The 21,057-nt window shown below is 36.3% G+C and overlaps 1 protein-coding gene across 1 annotated transcript in view; it reads right to left on the bottom strand.

The window, feature by feature from the left end:
- Window positions 1-21,057, bottom strand: part of ITGB8 (integrin subunit beta 8) — a 42,425-nt gene that overhangs the window by 11,873 nt on the left and 9,495 nt on the right. Inside the window, exons 2-6 of the mRNA XM_062567800.1 lie at window positions 16,035-16,120; window positions 12,652-12,826; window positions 10,658-10,904; window positions 8,599-8,764; window positions 5,684-5,842 (exon numbers count right to left, since the gene is read on the bottom strand). Coding sequence (XP_062423784.1) covers window positions 5,684-5,842; window positions 8,599-8,764; window positions 10,658-10,904; window positions 12,652-12,826; window positions 16,035-16,120 — 833 coding nt within the window. The remainder of the gene's footprint in view (window positions 1-5,683; window positions 5,843-8,598; window positions 8,765-10,657; window positions 10,905-12,651; window positions 12,827-16,034; window positions 16,121-21,057) is intronic.

Raw genomic sequence — 21,057 nt, 5'->3', positions numbered from 1 at the left:
AACAACAGAGAGAAAGAATGACACAGGGGCACTGATATGAGGTATATCTTGGGGAATGGCAATGCTACTGAATGGTCGAGTAATTAGAGTTTGTTTGCCAGGCATACGTATTTTGGCATGGGGGATGAGACACAGCAATTCAGAGTATGCAGTGGCGCACGTTCTAGCAATCTCAAGATTCTAATCTTATTTGCGACTGACACTTTTCTCCTACTCTATATAAGACCTGCCTTAGCAGTGATGCCTTCAAGTCCCCCAAGTATGCGTCTGCTATTTTCTGAACAACAATTTTGCTTGGTGCTTGAAAAAGGCAGCATAAGTTTCATGTCTCTCCCAGTATTTTCTCTTATTTGGTGAAGTGTCTAAGATAATATGTCCTAGGCCAGTGACAGTGGTGTGACCTGCTGTTCATTTGCTGCTGGAATGAGAGATCTGACACGGATTCAGAACAAGAGGTATGCTACAATCGCCTCATCCAAGAGTATGGGGAAGCACAAAGGTGTCTGTGTGGTCCCAGTGGGCTTTGTACATCTGGGCCACATGAGATATTTCCAATTCCAGTATTCTAAAATAAACTACACCTGCAAGTTATCATTGCTTTACTATACACCTGTGAATGCTTCTCAGGAAGGAAATTCAACACTCACAATTCATGACTGAATGCAGAGTAGTAGTCCAGGCTTTGGACAATATCTCCCCTTACAGAGATGTCATCTAGACACCTATCCACTTGTGCCAGGTTCTTCAACCTCTTTCCAGCCCATATACTTCTGCTGTCCTTCTGTTTCTGATTTTCTCTATCATTGATCCCCTATTCTTTCCCCCCCACCCTGTCTTTTGCACACACAGACACACACACACACACACACACACACACTCTCCATTTTCCTGAACAATTCATTAATCCTCAGAGAGCCACTTGTTATTCAAGGCACTCTGCAAGTCAGCTGCTATCCTAACCATAATTCAAGTGTCAGGGCAGCAGAGAGAAAGTTATGCAAGGAGGTAAAATCTACTTTCCATCACATTCCACCATTAAATATAGCCTAGAATATAAGCCTAAATATAGCCTAAAAGAACTAAAGAGTCTCTTACTGCAGTTTGATCTTAGCCAGGGTCCACACATGTTTCTCACCCTTTGGTAGAAGAGTGGTTAAAGTTAGGTAACACAGTGATAAATGGGCCTTCTTAAGGTTGCAACTGGGGCATATGCCATTCACCAAGGTCAACTGAGAATACAGTCCTATTACACAGCACAATTATAGATGATGTGTAGTGGCCTTGTTGCCATTCTCAATGTGCTACAACTGAGACTTCCTTCTCCATGACCACAAAACACAGAGCTGGGGTCCCATTTGTGCACTGTAACCCTCCATACAGCATGCATCTCTTCGGCAGTTCACAGATGAAGCAAATGCATCCTAGAGCACAGACTAGCAAAGCCAGATGTTCTGCAACTACCTCCTGCATTGTAAATGTGTAAAAAACAGGGGCAGCACTGAGGGATCATTAGATAGTAGTCAAATAAATAAGTCTCCTGCTTAATGCATGACAGTAGATATGTCTGCATTCCAGAAAAGTGACTCTTCAACATCTCTATGCCTGATGGCAAAAGTCTTGAGATGAGCGGCATCAGAAACGGGTTTCCAAGCCCTGATGAAAAAAAGTATTCTGATGTACTCTGTATTCTGATGGAGCTCACTGAAGTCAAGAGGTGATATGCAAAGAATAGAAAGGGTCATAGGGAGTAGATATGCAAACTACCTAGTTTTTTACAAGTACAACTGAAGAAACTTTCATCTACTTGTCAAATAGAACTCACTGCAGTATCCAGTTTGGCTAACAGTACATTAAAACCTTATTTCAGATGAAAAAGAAAATTTAACATTTTATTAGAAGAGAGTTGAAAAATTTAATCAATAGAACTATCCACACTTTCTTCTTCATTTTAAGCATGTACAGAGATGCCCTAATGGATTACTGGTCACTGAAAGGGCCTCATTTTCCTTGCTGAAAAAATCTTGCTGTGCTTTATCTGTTTTTATCTTATCTTTTCCCACTACTATGCAGAAGAATGTATTCCCATTATTGATGATCTTTTTTCTTCCAGTTACTATTTTAATCAACTTGTTCTTAAGCTGAGACGATAACTAATACAGATGTTAAGTTTTTCAGAAGGGTGAGTGAACCAAGCACATATCTAATTAAAATGGACTAGATTTCTTTCCTGTCTTATGCTTTTTTGCTGACCTTTGGATGACTACTTAACAAAAGCTAGAAAGAAGACAGCCGTAAAAGTGACTAACCAGAAACTTTTCTATCTTAAAGGTTAAGATTATGCAAAGGTAAAGCAAAATCCTCTTAACCGGTAGAACAAAGAGGATGCAAAAATATATCAAAATGCCATCTGATCTATAGCAGCAGAAACTAAGAATGAAAGTAGGAATATAATATGATTACAGACAGCTCTTTAATTCAGTATATCACATCAAAATTACACTGATAAATAAAAAAGCAAAAATAAATTTTTATTCTTTATGTCTCGCTTATATTTTTAAAAAAGATGACAGCCTTTCATAGAATCATAGAATCAGTAAGGTTGGAAGGGACCTCCGGAGATCATCTAGTCCAACGCCCCTGCTAAGCAGGGTCACCTAGAGCATGTTAGACAGGGTTGCATCCAGGCAGGCCTTGAAGATCTCCAGACAAGGAGACTCCACCACCTCTCTGGGCAACCTGTGCCAGGGCTCCGTCACTCTCACAGGGAAGAAATTCCCCCTCACGTTCAGGCAGAACCTTCTGTGCTCCATTGCCTCTTGTCCTGTCACATGGGACAACTGAAAAGAGTTTGTCCCTGTCCCCTTGACACCCTCCCTTCAGGTACTTGTACACATTGATAAGATCCCCCCTCAGTCTTCTCTTCCCCAGGCTGAAGAGGCCCAGCTCTCACAGCTGTTCCTCATAGGGCAGGTGCTCCAGCCCTCTGATCATCTTTGTAGCCCTACACTGGACTCCCTCCAGTAGCTCCATGTCTCTCTTGCACTGGGGAGCCCAGAACTGGACACAGGACTCGAGATAAGGCCTCCCCAGGGCTGAGCAGAGGGGCAGGATCACCTCCCTCCACCTGCTGGCAACGCTCTTCCCAATGCAGCCCAGGAGACCATTGGCCTTCCTGGCCACAAGGGCACACTGCTGGCTCATGATCAACCTGTCATCCGCCAGCACTCCCAGGTCCTTCTCTGCAGAGCTGCTCTCCAGAAGGTCAGCCCCCAGCTTGTACTGGTGCCTAGGGTTATTTTTCCCTAGGTTCAGGACTCTGTACTTGCCCTTGTTGAACCTCATGAGGTTCCTCTCTGCCCAGTTCTCCATGACTGATATATATTATCAGTCATTGGTTTTTCATTACTATATAGTAATGAAATGTTATAGTGTGAGATTCAATTGTGTTTGATATTACATTAACACAGCAAAGCTCTGTTGCACAGGAAATGACATATCGTTTAAATAGATTTTTGTTTTGTTTTGTTTTTTGCTTGTTCATTTGAAACTCAAGGTTTTTTCTGTTTCTTTCAGGATCTCTAGCTAATGAGAATATGACTAAAATAATTACAGGATATATGACACCAAGAAGAAAAAAAAAGTCAGCAGGAAACCAGTACAACCACCCTTCTAGGCTCTTCTGTATTATCATACCAAAAGAGCTCCAGAAAATATCTAGTATTGAGAAGGAGTGCTGCTCTGTATGTATTACCAAACTTTACATATGAGCACACAAGAATTATCCTGTGGCAGAAAAGAAATAGAGGCTAGCAGCCAACAAACCCATTGGCCAAAATGTGCCAGCATAGATCTCTACCTGTTTCAAGGTAATTTCATTTGGATGGCTAACAGGTCTACCTAATTTCACAGAAAGCATCATAGCAATAATCATGAAGCTTTCTTATTCTATATGGGACAATAAAATCATGATCCCTCAGCCCTGAATCCAGAAAATCATTTTGAATTTTCTTCATGGTTGCTTACATAGAGAATAATTCATTTTTTTTTCCAGTTGAGACAGAAGTTTATTTCTCAAGCTGGACAGAAAATAGAAATAATTTGTTTTGAAACAGTCAGTATCTTTATTATCAAAGGAATCCTGAACACCAGAGAAAGATTTGTATCCACAGCAAGTGTTTAATAATCAGAGCCAAATTCCTCTCTGCAACTGAGAGTATTGCAACTCCTCTGAAGTGGAAAAAAAAAGAAAAAAAGGAAAAGAAAAAGAAAAAGATTGCACCAGTAACTCTTTAAAAGAAGGAAGAAAAATGTTAGGGAGACCGATAAGTAGGCCGCACTTTGGGAAAGGGAAGTTTCTGGATTACTTGCTTTAAGAAGAATAAAGGCATGGCTGCTTTCATCACTGGAACACTGTAACAACACTGAAACCGAACAGACTAGCTAGAGGGAAATAAATAATACCAACGCCTAAAAGGGAATACCCGCAAGGTGCCAGAGGGAGCATATTAATGCAGAACATCAGATGATAATCAGAAATCCAAACAACCTTCCTGTCAGCTTCTGCTGAACTCCCTGCTCCTTTCCGAAAGGTTCTCAACACGCATCTATTCCAGGAAACCTTCTGTATTTCATGATCACACACCACACAGCAGCTGCTTACTGCTGCCTCACCATCCTCATAAACACCAGTTGTTTGGACTAAATTCAGGCCTAACCTAACTTGCGCGTAACCCTCACTGGCTGCAACAGCACGTTCCCGGCTTGCATCGGAACTGAACGCAGGCGGTGGCCTTTAACAAAGTGAAGTTAGCACTGGGAAGAAAGTTGCAGTGTCCTCTCACTGATATCATAACTTATATATCTGTCTTCTGATTATTTGGTATAGCAATTAAGTAATGTTTCACATTTCTTGTGACTTAATAAAAATAGTCAATGTAATTAAATATTACAAATCTTAGGAAAAATTCCTTTCTTAAACCACTCATGACTATTTTACCCTTCTTGAAGAAATTCTTCTGAAAGCTAAAAAATCTGCTGATATAATTTTGCAAGCACAGATTTGATGACTTTTTTTGTACAGATATATATTATCAGTCATTGGTTTTTCATTACTATATAGTAATGAAATGTTATAGTGTGAGATTCAACTGTGTTTGATATTACATTAACACAGCAAAGCTCTGTAGCAAAGGAATATTTTCTAGCCCTTCAAAGTTGTTTTAGTTCATTGCTATTGTACATCTATTTTACAAAAAAAAGTCTTTTCCATTAATTAAACTATGCCTCTTCTGACCATAAAGCATAATTGTGACTTTTGCCTTACTTGCAGAACCATGCAATTCTTGCATATTACCAGCTTTATATCATGGAAAATATCACAACAGAGAATTCCTACACACATTTTGTTAGAAATACACATGATTTTTATGATATGGTAATACTAAAAAACACCAAAACCCAGGAATACATTCTCCTTGCTGTGTACTGCTGATTTCGACTCGAAAATACTTTATCCCAGATAAAAAGAATACTAGTATTTCCAGGCAACTGATTCTTCATTTCTTGCCTACCAGGCTAATACTATTCTAACAACTGAAGTAAAAGTAATGCATTAACACCAGTCTACATTTTTTCTACATTTTAAGACTGCTTCCCTGAAGGCAGAACATGACATATACCTTACCATACTCGTAGCTTTGACGTACACATTATCTTTCAGATGGCAGTTCCCATCATGAGGAATTACTATCCCTGCTAGTTTACTATCCAGGGCCAGATGGGAAGTTTGATCTGTCATCACAAGAAGTAGTCGCTTGGCTTCTTTGCGCCATCCAATATGACTCTGAAAACAAATCAAAAATAAGCATAAGAAAGCAGTAACCACCAATTTTCTAAAATAATAAAGAACGATATGAAAGATTAATGAAAAAGTCTATTTTAAGATTTGCACTGCTTAGAAGCACATAGTTTAAACAGGGGTATTTAAAGCATTCTTTTTTTCTTTTTTATTGTATGTTTATCATGCCCTAAGTCTGCAAACTACTTCTGTGAGGCCCATTTACTACCTTCTTTCCTTTTTGAAGAAAGATCCCTTAAAATATATACAAGTTATGCATTATATAGTGGGCTTGGACAACAGCTGCCACTTCACATGTGTCTCCATTATATACAAATGCAACTGCATAGCATTTGCATAATTCTCTAGGAGCTATAAAGCACAGCTTTATAGATATAAAGATCTTTATTAAGATCACTATTTAGTGCTCTCTTTTATTTTCCTTGCTATTTGTTTTTTTGATATTCTTGTCATCCTATGATTTTCTCCTTCTATACAGGTTTCCAGAAAGGACACTTATATACAATCAACCAATAAGTAAATTAAAGCCTGAGTGTCTTCATCCATCTACAAATTGAGAAATTTCTTATTAGGTACCAAAAGACTATGCATATCCACCACTCTTAAGAGATTAATGACATGGTGTCAAAAGTAAGGGTGATTTAATGTGCAAGTTAGTAATGTGGAGGAACTAGCAGGGCAAGCTTATATCTAAATTGGGTTGGGTGCCAACTTGTATTTCCACAACATTTATTTTCCTGCAAGGAATAAATGGCTGTTTTAAAAACAAACTTCAGGGAGGGTCACATGAACCTCATATGCTTTTCTATTCTTCTTCTCATTACTCCATTTTCTTCTTCTGTGATCCCATTTCATCCTCCTTTTTCCTTCTGCCTTGCTTCTCCTTCCTGTGACTCTGTTGCCTCTCTGCCATTCACCTTATCAGGTATCATTCTTCTCATGTGAAATGTGTCTGCAATGTAGCTCATGTATTCAGCCAGGCTGCACAAATTATTTGCTACCCTTCCTTTCTTTGCTTTGCAGAAAGGGCTTTATCTCCTTTTCTTCCAGACTCATTACTTGCTAGCTCTGATTGGGGAGTAACAGTAGGGATACTAGGTGCAGAACAGTGTGATGTCCTTTCCAGCTTGCATATCAGGCCACCAGCCTGATTCAGCCAAGCCTAGACAGTATTACCCTAAAGGAGTATTTTACATTTTATTTATAAATAGATTATACCTTAAATAATCCCAAATTCTGCACTGAATTCTCCTCCAGAAATGTAGAACCTGCTTGCTCCTAAGTCTCCACCATTTCACTTTGCCGGTTCAACGCTCCTACCTACATGCACCATGGCAACCAAAATTTTAAGTAGCTTCATGTCCTTACCTGCTATTGCTTGCAACAGGGATGTATTGGTTACAGCAAGTTGAAGCAAGTTATACAGTTCTATTGTAGGCAAAATGAATGTACATTAATATAAATTGTCATTCATGATGGTAGTTATGAATTGCACGTTGTTCTTATCCAATTTGGTTCACAATTCAATTAGCAGGAAAGCCTCCCCACTCATGAATGTTTCCATTTTACTGTTTTTGGAAGTATATGTTATTCTCTAACTTGAATGTCATAAGTATGGAACACTAAATTTTAAGGAGTATTTCTAGTGCTTCAGCATAATTTTTATAGCAGCTGTGATCAGTGTCTGTGAAGAATGACTTTTATTCACCTGTTTTACAGCTCATCAAATTTTAAAAATAAAATTGGGGCCAAATCATTCATTTTTTGCATTGTTTGGATTCCTTTTTGGTCTTGACCCATTCTGCCACTCCAAAAGAGAATATGAAGATGGACAAGATAAAGGAATTATCCTGACATCATCCCAAGAGACTAGAAACACTACAAAATCCTGTAGTTCAGACAGGAGTTGAACCACTTAATGCAACAGGATCAAAAAGAGTATTTTATAAAGCACTACTTAACCAACAAATCAATCAATGTACAAAATTCTATTGCACTCCTAGGCATACAAGGAAAATGACATTCAAAAGAGCCCTTCTGAGCAGATTCTTACTACTTAATATGATTACAGCTTGGGAATTACTGATGCAGATATTTTCCATCCCTTTCTGCATGGGCGGGATGGTGATGCAACTTTATCAGTATAGGAAAGTTAAATTTTAGTTGATTTTTTGTATGAACTCTTTAAAAGCAGAAATAACGCTTAAGTGCATTTATTTTCAGCTTCTGCACAAGAAGATAAATAATTGACTCTTCAGTTTTCAAAAACATTTTTAAGTAGAAGATATCAGAAATGTCAAATTGTATGTCCGTACTTAAGAAGACAAAGAAGGCTTTAATGATTTTTTGAATTTTGTAATTGACTGAAAGTAATATATGTGCCTGTTTAAGCAAGAAATGGTTATTTCACGATGCTAGTGATCTGCTGGATAGGTTGAACCAAAAAGGATAAAAATAAACTTTGGGAGTAAAAGCATCAATTTTAGACAAACATGCTTCAAAAAAGCCACACTATAAAGGACATCATTAACTAATGTTGAAAAAGACTTCCTGGTCTTTTCAGTTTCAACTGGAAACAGACATATGGACCTAAGCAGAAAATAATTAGAAAAGAAGAAGAAATCTTACTGTTATCAGGCACTGAACTGACATTCTGAATTCAAGAACAATGAACATAGATGTACTGACATATTTATCCATGCCTGAGTTACCACTTGGTCTTTTGTTCATAAATTCCTTACCTGGCATACAGCTGCTTGGAGCATTGCATCAAAACCCCCTTCGGGTGTATCAATATTCCCAGAAATTTTTTGTTTATTCACTGCATTTCTGAATTCTCCTATGTTGTCAGTCAGGGATAGCACATGAATATAACCATGAGGAGGCATACAATCTAAATTATAATCACTGCACAAAAAAACCCCAAACAAACAAACACAAAAATAAAAATATGTCCATTAAATTCCATATTTTCCATTTGAAAGAGATGTATTTCCTATCAACCCATTAAACCAAGTTACTAATGAAGATGTATACACACGCAGTGAAATAAATATTTAAAGAAAGAAAAATAACTCCATATGAAATTAATTTCAGTGGGAACCAGTTCTGTTATCTTTTTTGAACAACAGATTTTTCTGGCATTTCGCATAAATTTATACAATATAAATGTCATTAATATAGTAAGGTAGATATGTAGTATTTCTATGCAGAATGAGAAGGAATACAACATGGGAGACAGTGTGATCTCACAGAATGTATTATGCCTTTTGGAATGTCTATAAAATGATGCAGATTCACTTTTTGTTATATTGAGAAAGGGCGACTACACAATAACATTACGATCCTATGCTTGATGCATAGGCTACAGGATTTAAACCTAAAATAATCAAATTTAAGTTCTTACATCCACTATTAGGATGTAAAAATCACAAAACTCATGCTGAGATTAATGATAGTTATCTCATTATATGGATGGGAAACTAGACTTTCAGTATCTAGAGTTGTTAAACATTACTTTTTGGAATGACGTATGAAGGAAGAAAGCATTAAGTTTGACATAAGCAAGCTAGTACAGTAGCACTTATATAGGTTGTTGCTCTGTGATCCATTTACAGCAGTGGCATTTATGGCACAAGCTGAAGTGCTCCGCTGATTTAGAGATGCTAAACAGGCTTCATCTCACTTAACTTCTGTTTCACAGAGTGTAGTAAATCCACAGTATTCTATTCTCCATAGTAACTCTCTCCGGAGTAATCTATTCTCCTTGGACTCAGTTTACAAGCATTGAAGGGAAATTGGCACTGTAAGAAGTAATACATCTGTAGATATCAACTTTAGGGCAAAATGACTCATGTCTCAGAAGTGCAAATTTACTGCTATTGACTATATAGATAGGTAGTCTAGATGATCGTTTTGGAAATAGTCATTTGTATTTATCGGATGAATTCCACCAATGTCCAATTCAAAACTCACTGAAATTAAAAAAGATGATTATGGACTTAACAGAATTTTGGATCAAACCTCTTCTGGGAAGATTATAATTAGCAAGGAGATGTGAACAGTGTTAATATTCATTTAAAAAAATTATTATAGTTTATGCATATTTGAATTTGTTGTGAGTAATCTTGCCCTCTAATAGGTTTAGGAGGTGATCCCTCACTTCCCAAAGCATTGAAATAATATATAAAAGACATAACATTAAAAAAAAGAAATGCAATCCAGAACATTTTACTCATTTAAAATGGGAGTTTGTTCATGTAACAACTTCAGAATTAGATCAAAGGATTGCTTTTGTTCATTAAATAAGCTAAAAGAAAGAAAATGCATCACATTTACAGAAGTAGAAATTCTAACAAAAGTCTTAATGAATACAAGACCATATACCAGAAAGAGAAGTCCTAGGTTATAAAGGACAAAAATTTGTAACAAAATCTATACAACAGATATCCCAAATAACTTAGAACATATCAGTTGATTATACAACTAAATGTAAAACAGGCTCAAGTATACCAAAGATGCACGTCTACCTAGAGTCTGGAAAGTTATATCTATATTGTTTGGTTTGTTTTTATAAATCAAAAATTGCACATTTTTTCTGATACAGCAATCAACTCTGTTCTTCTAAAATCACTCTTCAGATATTTCAAAAGTAATCACTGTATAATAACTTTTAGTATTTTCTTAAGGATCTTGCTGGAGAACCAAAGTCTAATCAAACAGATACAGATTTTCAAGAGCTTTGAAAACAAAAATGTATGATAACTTCTCAGTACTAAAGTAAACAGAAACACTACATACCTGCATTGGTTATGGATTCTACCTGGGTGAATGCTAATATAGGGTGACACAGTTTTATCCACATATGATCCAAATCCAAGTCGAAAATCAAGAGAAATATTCTCCATTTTTTTAGATAGAGCAAATCCAACTGAATTTAATTTTTCTATATTGTTGTGCATAGAGGCTGAGACATCAACTAGGTAATAGAGATCCACAGGGTATTTCTCTAGAGGACGGACTTTTAATATAAAGTTTGTTTCGCTTCCTGATGCAAAAGAAACAAATAAGTTTATTTACAATTTTTGAATGTACACTTAAAAATACCTTACATTTATTCTTGCAGGAACATCAGCATAAAGCTGTTTGTGCCCAAACAAATAAACAAGAAAAACTCCTAAGAGTAAATAAAAATGTGAAGCATAGATCAAAAACAAGCTGTAAAGAGGCTCCCTGTAAAATATATTGCTTTTCTTCCCCTGAAAGAGTATTGTATGATTTATTGTAAAAAGTTTGTCTTTTCCCCATTCTCTTTTAAATTCCTGGTTATGCAAACCCTTTAGCATTATACCCAACAGCAGCAATGACTAAAAAAGTACATAGATTTGCATATAAATCGTGGTCAGTTACTTCAAGACTACAGTTTTAAGTATATTAACTCACATTGCAACATATTTATCGTATATGTCTAAAACTACACATGCGTACCACAAAGAAACCAAAACCCAAAAAACTCAAGTCAGTTATGCTTCAAGTTTATATCAGTCCGCTTCTAAAGATTCAATGGGAATATTTAGTAGGATAAAAGAAAAATAAAGTAAATTTGATAAACAGGTCAGCTCAGCTCGGTTTTCATAAACGAAGTGCTCTGCTGCCTGTCTAGACTGTCAGATCTGACCACGGTGGGCCTGACGGGACAGCCCTTGCCCCGTGCAGCACGGGAGTGTGCAGCAGCTCCATTTTACACAGCGCTTCAAAACATTTACCAAGATCCTGGCAGAACTGAGACTGATTCTCTTCTCTGCATCTAAGTTTACCTACTTTTCAAGAAAGTGCCCTCCTACAAAGGTACTTCAGTGTATTTTATCCTTCTTGTCAAGTAGGACTTGACACTGTTAAATGTTCACTGGTAAAGAGAGTGCAAAAAAAGCAAGAATGACTTTATGGATTATTCTCATAGCATTTAATTGGGAGAAGGGACATGTGTCCCAAAGTCACTCCACTGGATGTATTATCATTTTTTTCACCCTTCCTTTTGAAAGAAGAGTGGTCTTAATATCAGGCCTTTTTAAAGAAGGAGAATAGACATATATATATATAGGAGAGGGTTCAAGAACGTTAAGTTTTACGAACTGCACAGCCCCAAAGCAGGCACTCGACATTTCTTAATGGCTATGAGACAGCTCCCCAGCTTGAGGATACCATTTGTAGATGTATACCTATCTCTACTGCATTCCTCCTAGGGGAATCAGGTTTTCACTTAGCCTTTGTAAATGAAATTTTAGGCACTGAATAGCTAAGTCTCCTTTAAGAATCCAGCTCTTTCTTTCATATGGACTTTGGTACCATCACAGTTGTCTAGTCAATGCATTTAAAAGTGACCAAATGATCAAAAAGCTTATCAAATGGTGAATTTAGGAATTCTAGCTCCATTTACTTACAGTAAAGGTTTGTAAGGAAAGCAATTTATAGGCACTTAAGGGAAAATGATTTTTATGAGTGGCTAAATAAAAAGAATCAAGAAACCATAACAGAAAGAAAAACAGAAGACTGTTAAAATCTTGTTTCCACTTATTGCCTGCATTATTCTGATCTTCATCTGTGTTTGTCAGAACCACTTCTTGCTGAAAGCTGTCCTTGAGTTTGGGAGCAACACCATCATAGTCCTACAATATGATGTTATAGCATCATTCTTCAAAATAAGTATTCCAGCCATTTTGGCACAAACTGTACTTAAATATTATTCTATTTAGTTTACATTGAGTATAAGATCAATGTGTTAGAGACAACTCAACCTGGACGCAGTTGGACTGAAACTTCTCCCGGTATCACTTGTGTATTTGTTTCATGGTCACTCGGTATTGCTACATGAACTGTGGGATTTTCTACAAAATCTGATTGGCAGCCTCTTTTCATTAAGTTAAAAACAGTGTCACAGCGTCCCGTCTGTGTTGTGTCAGCCGTGAAATCCTGTTTTATAAGAGACAAAAAGTACAAAACAATCTGAGCTGAAAAAAACAACTGTAGCATCTTCAAAGGCATGCAAGAAACAAAATAACAGTCTTTCAAACAATAAAATATGCTAACATAATTGCATAAATTGTAGGACTAGTTCATGGAAGCCATATGTTTTTAATAAGGACAATGACAAAATATTTAAATTAGAAGTTAAACCTAATTGCTACAATGATTCTTTTCTACAAAGGACAAAACTTTTGTGTGAGAAAGAGGATCTTGCACAACCAGAATGAACTGACTTTGGAGAAAAGGAAATCATGTACTATATTTATGACACTACAAAAAGTTTTATGCTATGTTCACTGAATTAGTTCCACCAGGAAAATGTCATTCGCACTACTTCAAAACATATTAGTTTTCAGAGGAATCTACCAGTAATTTTACTTATATAATTCTTAAAAGTAGAAGCAGAATTGAGCTTTAGCTTTATCTAACCTGAATTTGTCTACCACAAAAATTTAGGTTTTATCTCATACCCTAAATCCAGTCCAAAGACTAACTGGAATATAGATTTTCAGTCCCTAGAAAGAGGAAGCTATGTACTACAAGACTGTAGAGTTTAAGATGCCACCTACATAAGAAGCCTCTGTAACAAAAGAAAATTGATTAGCTGAAAGATGATCTCAGAATAACCAGCATGTTCTTTGTTCCAGTGAAACGGCTAGTTGCCAAGATTGTGCCAACATGATCCAATGCAAAATTTCTTCCTGACCACAAATCCTGACCACAAATCTGGTGATTAGTAAGATCCCGATCATGCAGGAAAAAAAAAAAAAAAAAAAAAAAAAAAAAAAAAAAACTTAATAAGATCCTTTGTGCTCTTTCAAAGCCTTGGTCCATCTCAGCCACAGCTGGAGACCAAACAATGGACAATCTCTAATATTTCAGAGGCAGATGGGGAAAATAAACAAACAAAAATTGCATGGAGCCAACTGTGCATTAGGGAATAAATAATCATTCAGACTCTAAAAGGACCAGAGATAGCCCCTGAAAAATGAGACTGGATAGTCATGTATGCCTTAAAAACACAGCTGAAAGTGCTGCAAACACACTGTTTATGATTCTGGCAGTCCTGTAGTCCCCAACACCTACAGAGCTATGGGATAAACACAGGATTTCATTGCACAGATGCCAACTGCTACCACCACCATCCTCTTGCTCATTCAAACTGCAGATATCTTTCAGAGGAAATGTTTTTGCTTAGTCAGTCTTTGGAATTTTGAAAGCTATCTAATCTCACATATAAAATTCCAGAAAATGATAAGGATCTGGTAAATTCAAATCACTAATAAAATATTCCAATAGGTACTCCTTCTAACAGGCAGGAAATCATGTCCTGTTTAAAGATTGAATTTGTTTCATCATTTGGTTTTATATTTCTTTTGCCAGAAAGGCTGACAGATATTCTCTCTGCTCTGCTTGCCAACATTTGCTCTATCTTTTCTTCATACAAAAGATTTAAACCATACAACTGAATATAACCATAAGCTGAATAACTCCACTTAAGTTCTGGGCATTAAGTCCTATTTTCCATGTTCCAATTCATTCTTCTGGTCTACCTCTGACATAGTACTTCCATAACCTTCTTCAATGTAGATGACAGAGATCGCTTTTTGAGTTGACTGCTATTTATATATCCTTTTAGGTGTATACAGGTTTCAAAAATACAGATTTTTTTAAATGTGCAAAGTTAGCTGCTCTGCTGGTATCACTGGCAACTATACATATGCAGCATTTTGTAGTTTATTGTGTGGTGGTATAAAGTCATCACATATCAGGTGTTCCTCAAGTCTGCTTTTCCTATTAAAAATATTGATCAGATGAAGCAGTCACGCTATGCTAAAAACCTACCCCTTTAACCTTTGCTCTGGAAAAGTTCTGTCTGAATTAATACAGGTTTTGCCATTCCACAAATGTTGATGCTGAGTATGTGAACTTACTTTTAAAGGATAGTTTGACATATCATTGACTTCCACAAACAACTTGCAGGACTGACATAACAAGTGAGACAAGAGAGCTAGAGGAGAAGTCAAACCAGGTCAGCGAAGTGATCTGAGTGCCTGGTTAGAAGGAAACCTATTATGTCTTTAGTGCTAGAAAGCTAAGAAGTGCTGTTCCATGATAAATACAGATGTAGCTGGATAAAACTGTTCCTTTGTAACACAGGATATGAGATCACAGTAATGGCTCACTCTACATCGTAATCGTTTGGGCCATATACACATTTCCTAAGACTTCTCTTGTAAAACAGGCTCTCCATGCCTCTAATCATCCTTGAATTACTTGCCTTAAACTTGTTTCAGACTAAGTTAATCATTCCAAGACTCAGAATCTCAGATAAAGTCACACTAGTGCCTTGTAACTCCTTATCTCTTCTGGGCACGCCCTAGGACTTTATCTGCCTTTTTTGCTAACCTGAAAGCTACTAGAGATAATTTTCAGGTGACCTTCAAAAGCTCTTAATTGTCAAGAAACAATCTTAAAATCGTTGCTCCTCTGAAGTGCTTAAAATGAGTGCTTTACTCAAAGCCATGTAACCAACTGGTTTTCTCCTTCAAACAAACTCAGAAACTCTCCTATTTTTACAGTTCCCAAAACGTTAACAATTCCAGAGTAATTCACCCTAAAATGATAAATCTTTTGTGACAAGCCTCAGAACTGACAATTTTAATTGTCAAAATAGAAGAATATCATTTTTTCCATTTGTGACAGAGGTTGTAATATACAATGAAGTCAAAGTTAAATCCACTGTTAGTAAAACCTTTTGCAAACTGCAATAGGCATATATGTATAGACTAACTCTGGTATCAAATGAGGGCTTAATGTAAATTATTGATAAGTATTTGATTCTGAAGCCAAAAATGGTTGAACTCTCAAAGTTACTATGTCTGCCAAAGCTGCCTACAAAGCAGATGGAAGACATTAAAAAGTTCTCACTTTATTTAAAATTACTGCTATTTTCCAAATAAAATATTGTATTTTCTCGTTTGGAAACTAAATATATTTCACATGATTTCTCAGGTGCTGTCTCCAAAGGTTGTCTAAAAAGATTTTTCTGATATTTCTCTGTATAGCTTTTATAGTTTAAAATATTTTTTCTTTATAAAGATCAGAGATATCTAAAATATAAGGTCAAAAATAAATAAGCAATATGCCATACCTCTTGAGCACACCATCCACACTCTGGACCCAAAGCAAGGCACTTTGTGCATGTTACTGCATTTGAAGTGGCACATCTGTTTTCTGCTGCAGTGAAATATAAAACCAAATATTCATGATTCATGATGATATGTGGGAATTGTAAATACCTAATTTTAAACTAAGATTTCAGAAATGATTTCACCAGACTAACAGTGACGACAACAGAGCAAAACAGAAGTAAAACAGAATAAAGGCATTTGCAGAAGTTTTTGCAACTATAGCCTAGAACTATATGTATAGCTAGAATAAAATCCATTATCCAGTCCAAATTTCTAAAATCCTGATTTAGCATAATTTTGAAGTAAAAAATTATCTTTTGGTATGGACCTTGCTGATTAACTGCCTAACAGAAAACATTTACCATGTAGTTTATCTCTTTGTAGATTCTAAGTCATTTGCCCGTAACGAGTTATTTATTATTCACTCTGTATGGAACCCAAAATGTTTTCTTACTTTCTATAAATATGCCCTCTCTGCATTTGCTGGACAGAATTGTAGCCAGAAGCAGCAGATTTTTTTTTCTTTTTTCAGGAGCAAATACAAATTTATCCAGGATTAAGTGTGACATAGATTGAGGACTCTTATAATTGTGTACTAAACTACTGCAGAAATTGCTCCTACTAACAGACCCATGAGCAAACTACCTTATATCCTTTTCACTTTGTTTTACAGATCACCGCTATAGGTCACTCCTTGAGTTACCACTATTTAAAAAGCTTTGCTACACAACTTGGCTGTCAAAAGTTGAGAAAAAGAGATATCCTTTTCAAGGGTTTCAGTCAGCTCGACTTGAATGTCAGTGTTAGTGTATTCTTTCAGGACACTCAGTGCAAGTACCTTTTACATCAGTGTGTTTCTCTACAAGGCAGAATCTGCCTCTGAGAGTTATAAGGAAAGTACATAATTTGACTCTTCAGTAGACAGAACAGTAGTGGTAGTGTTTTTACAACGCTGCTTAGTGGCATATTCAGCATGCTATATTCAAATCTTATGATTATAAAATATGCTGGGAAAAAATGAGTTACTGTATACTGGAAAGTCTGCATCTCTTAACTGGTTGATTATTATAATGTGCATATCCTCAAATCACAACAGTTTGAGGAGTGGTTTGCTTTTCATCTGAAGTTTTGACTAGAGATGCCGTGTCAGATTCTTTCTTTCCAATCAGCAATAATGCAAACCATCTCTCTTTTTATACTAATGACAGCAGTTTCTCACACTGAAAAGCAGTATTAGGAAAACATTTACTAAAATATCTTTTAATCTCTGTTTTACTGATTTCAGATAGGGATTCAAAGAGGACACCCAGCATTACATGAACAGCTAGTCCTCTAAATCACTCTGACTAACAGGTGATCCACAGAACTAATCACAGCTTGCAAGTTATCATCATCTCCAATATATATATCATTATTGATATAAACAAGACAGCGTTTAATACAGCACACTTTCAGTGTTATACTAGTAACATTTTAGGTTGGTGGGAATTCCATTAATTTCAAAGGTCAAACCTGTATTTCTCTTTCACATAAATGCTGTTTACAATTTTTGTCATGCAGTCAATGTGAAAAGAAATAAGTATATGAAAGGGAGAAAAATCATTACAGATGTGAAAGAATAAGCTGAAAAGCAGCCCAGAAAGGTGCTGGAACAGAGGAAAGACTGATTAAAGGGTGGGAGACATGGACACGGATAAATAAAGGAGGAGTTGCTAAGGAGAGTAAAAAGAACAAGACAAAATCCAAAAGGTTTTTGTTTGTTTATTATAAAAACAAACACAGCAAGTTTGACTTGGATGTGAAATGAGAGCAAGTTCATTCACCACTACTCTTTGACACAATAAAACTTTTTTGCATTTATAAGAAGATGTTTTTTAGCAGCATTTTATATAATGTACTCTGAAGGACCAGACTTGGAGCTGACAGAAAAAGTCCACGCCAACCCCAAGAGATAAGAATGAGAATAAGGATGCCAGGTTGGTAAAATCATGCACAGGGTTGTAGAGTTTGCTGTAGGCCTATTTCTGGATGTTATTTGTAAAGCATAAAGACAGAGTATGAAGTCAAGTTGTTTCCCTCCTTCATACTGAAGGAGAAAAAAATAAAAGGGAACTCATAAAGTAACATCCACCTTGAAGGGATGGAGATATTCCTAGAATAAATAGTTGACAGGAGGAAATGACAGACCTCTGTCTCTAGCTAAACAAGATGATACTTAATCAAATTAATTCCTGGTCATTACTTCCAACAGTAAACCAAAGTAAACCAACAATGGCATTTGGCCTAATTCATTTCCCACAGTAATTTCTGAATATCCTTGCTTAAAATGCAGAATCATAGCTACTTAACACAGGCAATAAACTCTCTTAAATTGTCCTTTTCCTAAATTAAATGCCTTTAAATATGTAACAAAACTGTATTATCTGTTATACCTATTACAAAACTGTATTATGAATATGTAACAAAATTGTATTAGTGTGTTGCACTACACACATGCTAAAAGGAATAACAAGTGTCTCTGACAGGCATAAGTGCTTATTTCCAGATGCATGATAAAACTGAATTTGCAAAACAATTGTCCCAGACATTTTTCAGTATGCTTAGTTTAGGTACCTAATCTATTTGAAGTCTATTTCAATTAATAGAGTCAGTATTGGAAAACATAGGTTCTTTCTGTGTCTGCTAAGGCAGAAGAAAATAAGATCTTAAAATCCATTTTGGATTTTCAATGTGATCATGGGAGATGAAATGCTTTAACAAACGAGATGTATAATATTGCTGGATGAAATCTCTGCTGATAACTCTCCAGTCTCAAGAGTTCCGTTCTCACAATGTGAAGTCACTGATTGGCAATTGACAAACTTGGTACCACTGGCTCAAAATTTTGATTTTTTTGGAATAAAGAGAAACTTCAAAAAGGTTTATTAATACTCGAGACACATTCTGGCTACATTACTACCATAGTTCCCAAGTACACAGTCCCTTAGAGCAGTAACATTTACGGACATGCTTTCATTCACCAAATATTTATTATTTAGTTATAAGTCTACTCTAAACCCATACTGATTTAGTATAAACTTCTCAGTTTCTTTTAAAAATCATACACTAAAGCAAGAAACATTTTTATGAGTTGGCTCAAGAAAGAAAGATTTTTCCTGCCACTTCACCAAAAACAGAGTCCAGACAAGACTAAGTTACTATTCAGCCAAAGCTAAGGGCAAGTTTCTACTGGCTTAGTTATAACTGATGTATGCCAAAAAGTATTTTCAAAAAGAAGGCCCAAATTTTGTGCTGGGAACTGCACAGGCGTACACATATGATAAAAAGTAAGTCCAGTAGGTTACACTACACTTTTCCAGCTTTCCCCACAAAAAGAGAATTGCATTCCAACTGCTCCAGCTATTTACAAGGAACACAGGTGTCGCAAGCCTAAATTCTCAGCAACCAGGCTCAAGGCTCAGCAACAAGATCAAGACTGGACGAAAATCGTGTAAGTTATAATCGTATCCTACCTCCCTCATATGAAAACAGCTTTATCATGATCAGAGTATTTATCTCAGAGATGGAATAATAACAGTGCACACTGGGAGCCAAGAGTGGATGTTAAACAGGTTTTCAAACAGACAGCACTTTGTCGAAGCACAGCCAAGAATTTGGATTTATATTAATTTCGCTGTTGGTACATGTTTGTGCTGTTTTTGGAGGGTGCACCTTTTGCTTTTTTAAAACAGAAAGCCAAAATATAACCAGCAGCTCACACTGCCTGATGATGGTCCTCACATTGTGGAACAGAATTTAAAGCAAGAAGGTTTAAAATTATCTAGCCTCTACAAAGCTCTTTTTTTTTTTTCCTTAAATTCTACATCCAGTTGTCTTCTATGGAAACAGGCAACCAATCTGTCTCCATAGATAATGTCAATAACTCAGGTGTAGCATCACTTAACTTGTATTCAGTACACTGCAGTTACCTTCAGCCTTCTCTCTTGAGAAGCTAAACCACGTGATTCCTGCAGAGGGGACAGTCAGTAACTGTCCCAGGTAACACACAGCGTCTCAATACATTTTGTCTGAGAGTGCAAATACAATGAAACGCATTGTCAAAATATTACTGAGGGGGAATTTTTTCCGTGATTATTGTGTCTGACACTACTTGCTCAGATTACAGGGGAAAAACCATGAGACTGCTCTTTAACTGCCAGTTCTAACCCTTAATCCTGGTATTAGGGTTTCCCCCCAGCCTTTAGCAAACAAGCACTAAGCGCTCTATCTTTGTGCACAATGTCATGCTCTAAAAACATGCTTTGTCATACTCAGTTTTTCCAAGACATAGCTATACCCCCAAACTGCATTTTAGAGGCCATTCTCCTCATCTAGAAATTGAGATTTTGACTTGAAAATTGTACATCTATTATGCTTAACAAATTCCTAAATTGCTTGAACAGAAATTCCAAACAACTGTCTTCCTTCCCCCCTTTCCTGTCATATACTTGATTTGTTAATCCATTTCACTGTTGTATTTATGGTTACCCACTTCGGTTTCACTATTCAGACAGGAGTTAAGCTATATACTGACTTGAAAATACTGTTTACCAGCAAAAGAAGTAGCAAACCCAAACTGAGTAAGTAAGAGACATACATATTTGCTAAAAAGAAGAAGATGAACAAAATGAAGTGCAAAACATGACCGTCATTGTTAAAAACTGAGCCCATGAAAAATAGATCTTTAAAAATGGCAAGTGAATAAAAACACCTTCCCATAAAAAAGACATTCTTTTCCAATTAATCATTCAAAAAAAAGTTAGCATTCCTTAAAAGAAAAGTGGGGCTTACCGAAAGAGATAAAACCATAATGTGGTTATAAACAAAATAAAACATGTAAATAAGGCATAAATAAAAAGTAAACGTGCACATCTAAATAAATACCATGAAAAGTATCACTAGTGAACAAGTCCTGATGACCAATATGGGTTTCCACTCCTAACT

This window comes from Rhea pennata, chromosome 2, assembly GCF_028389875.1.
Source record: "Rhea pennata isolate bPtePen1 chromosome 2, bPtePen1.pri, whole genome shotgun sequence".
Classification (NCBI taxonomy): Eukaryota; Metazoa; Chordata; class Aves; order Rheiformes; family Rheidae; genus Rhea; species Rhea pennata.
This window is presented reverse-complemented; position numbering and strand designations above follow the sequence as displayed.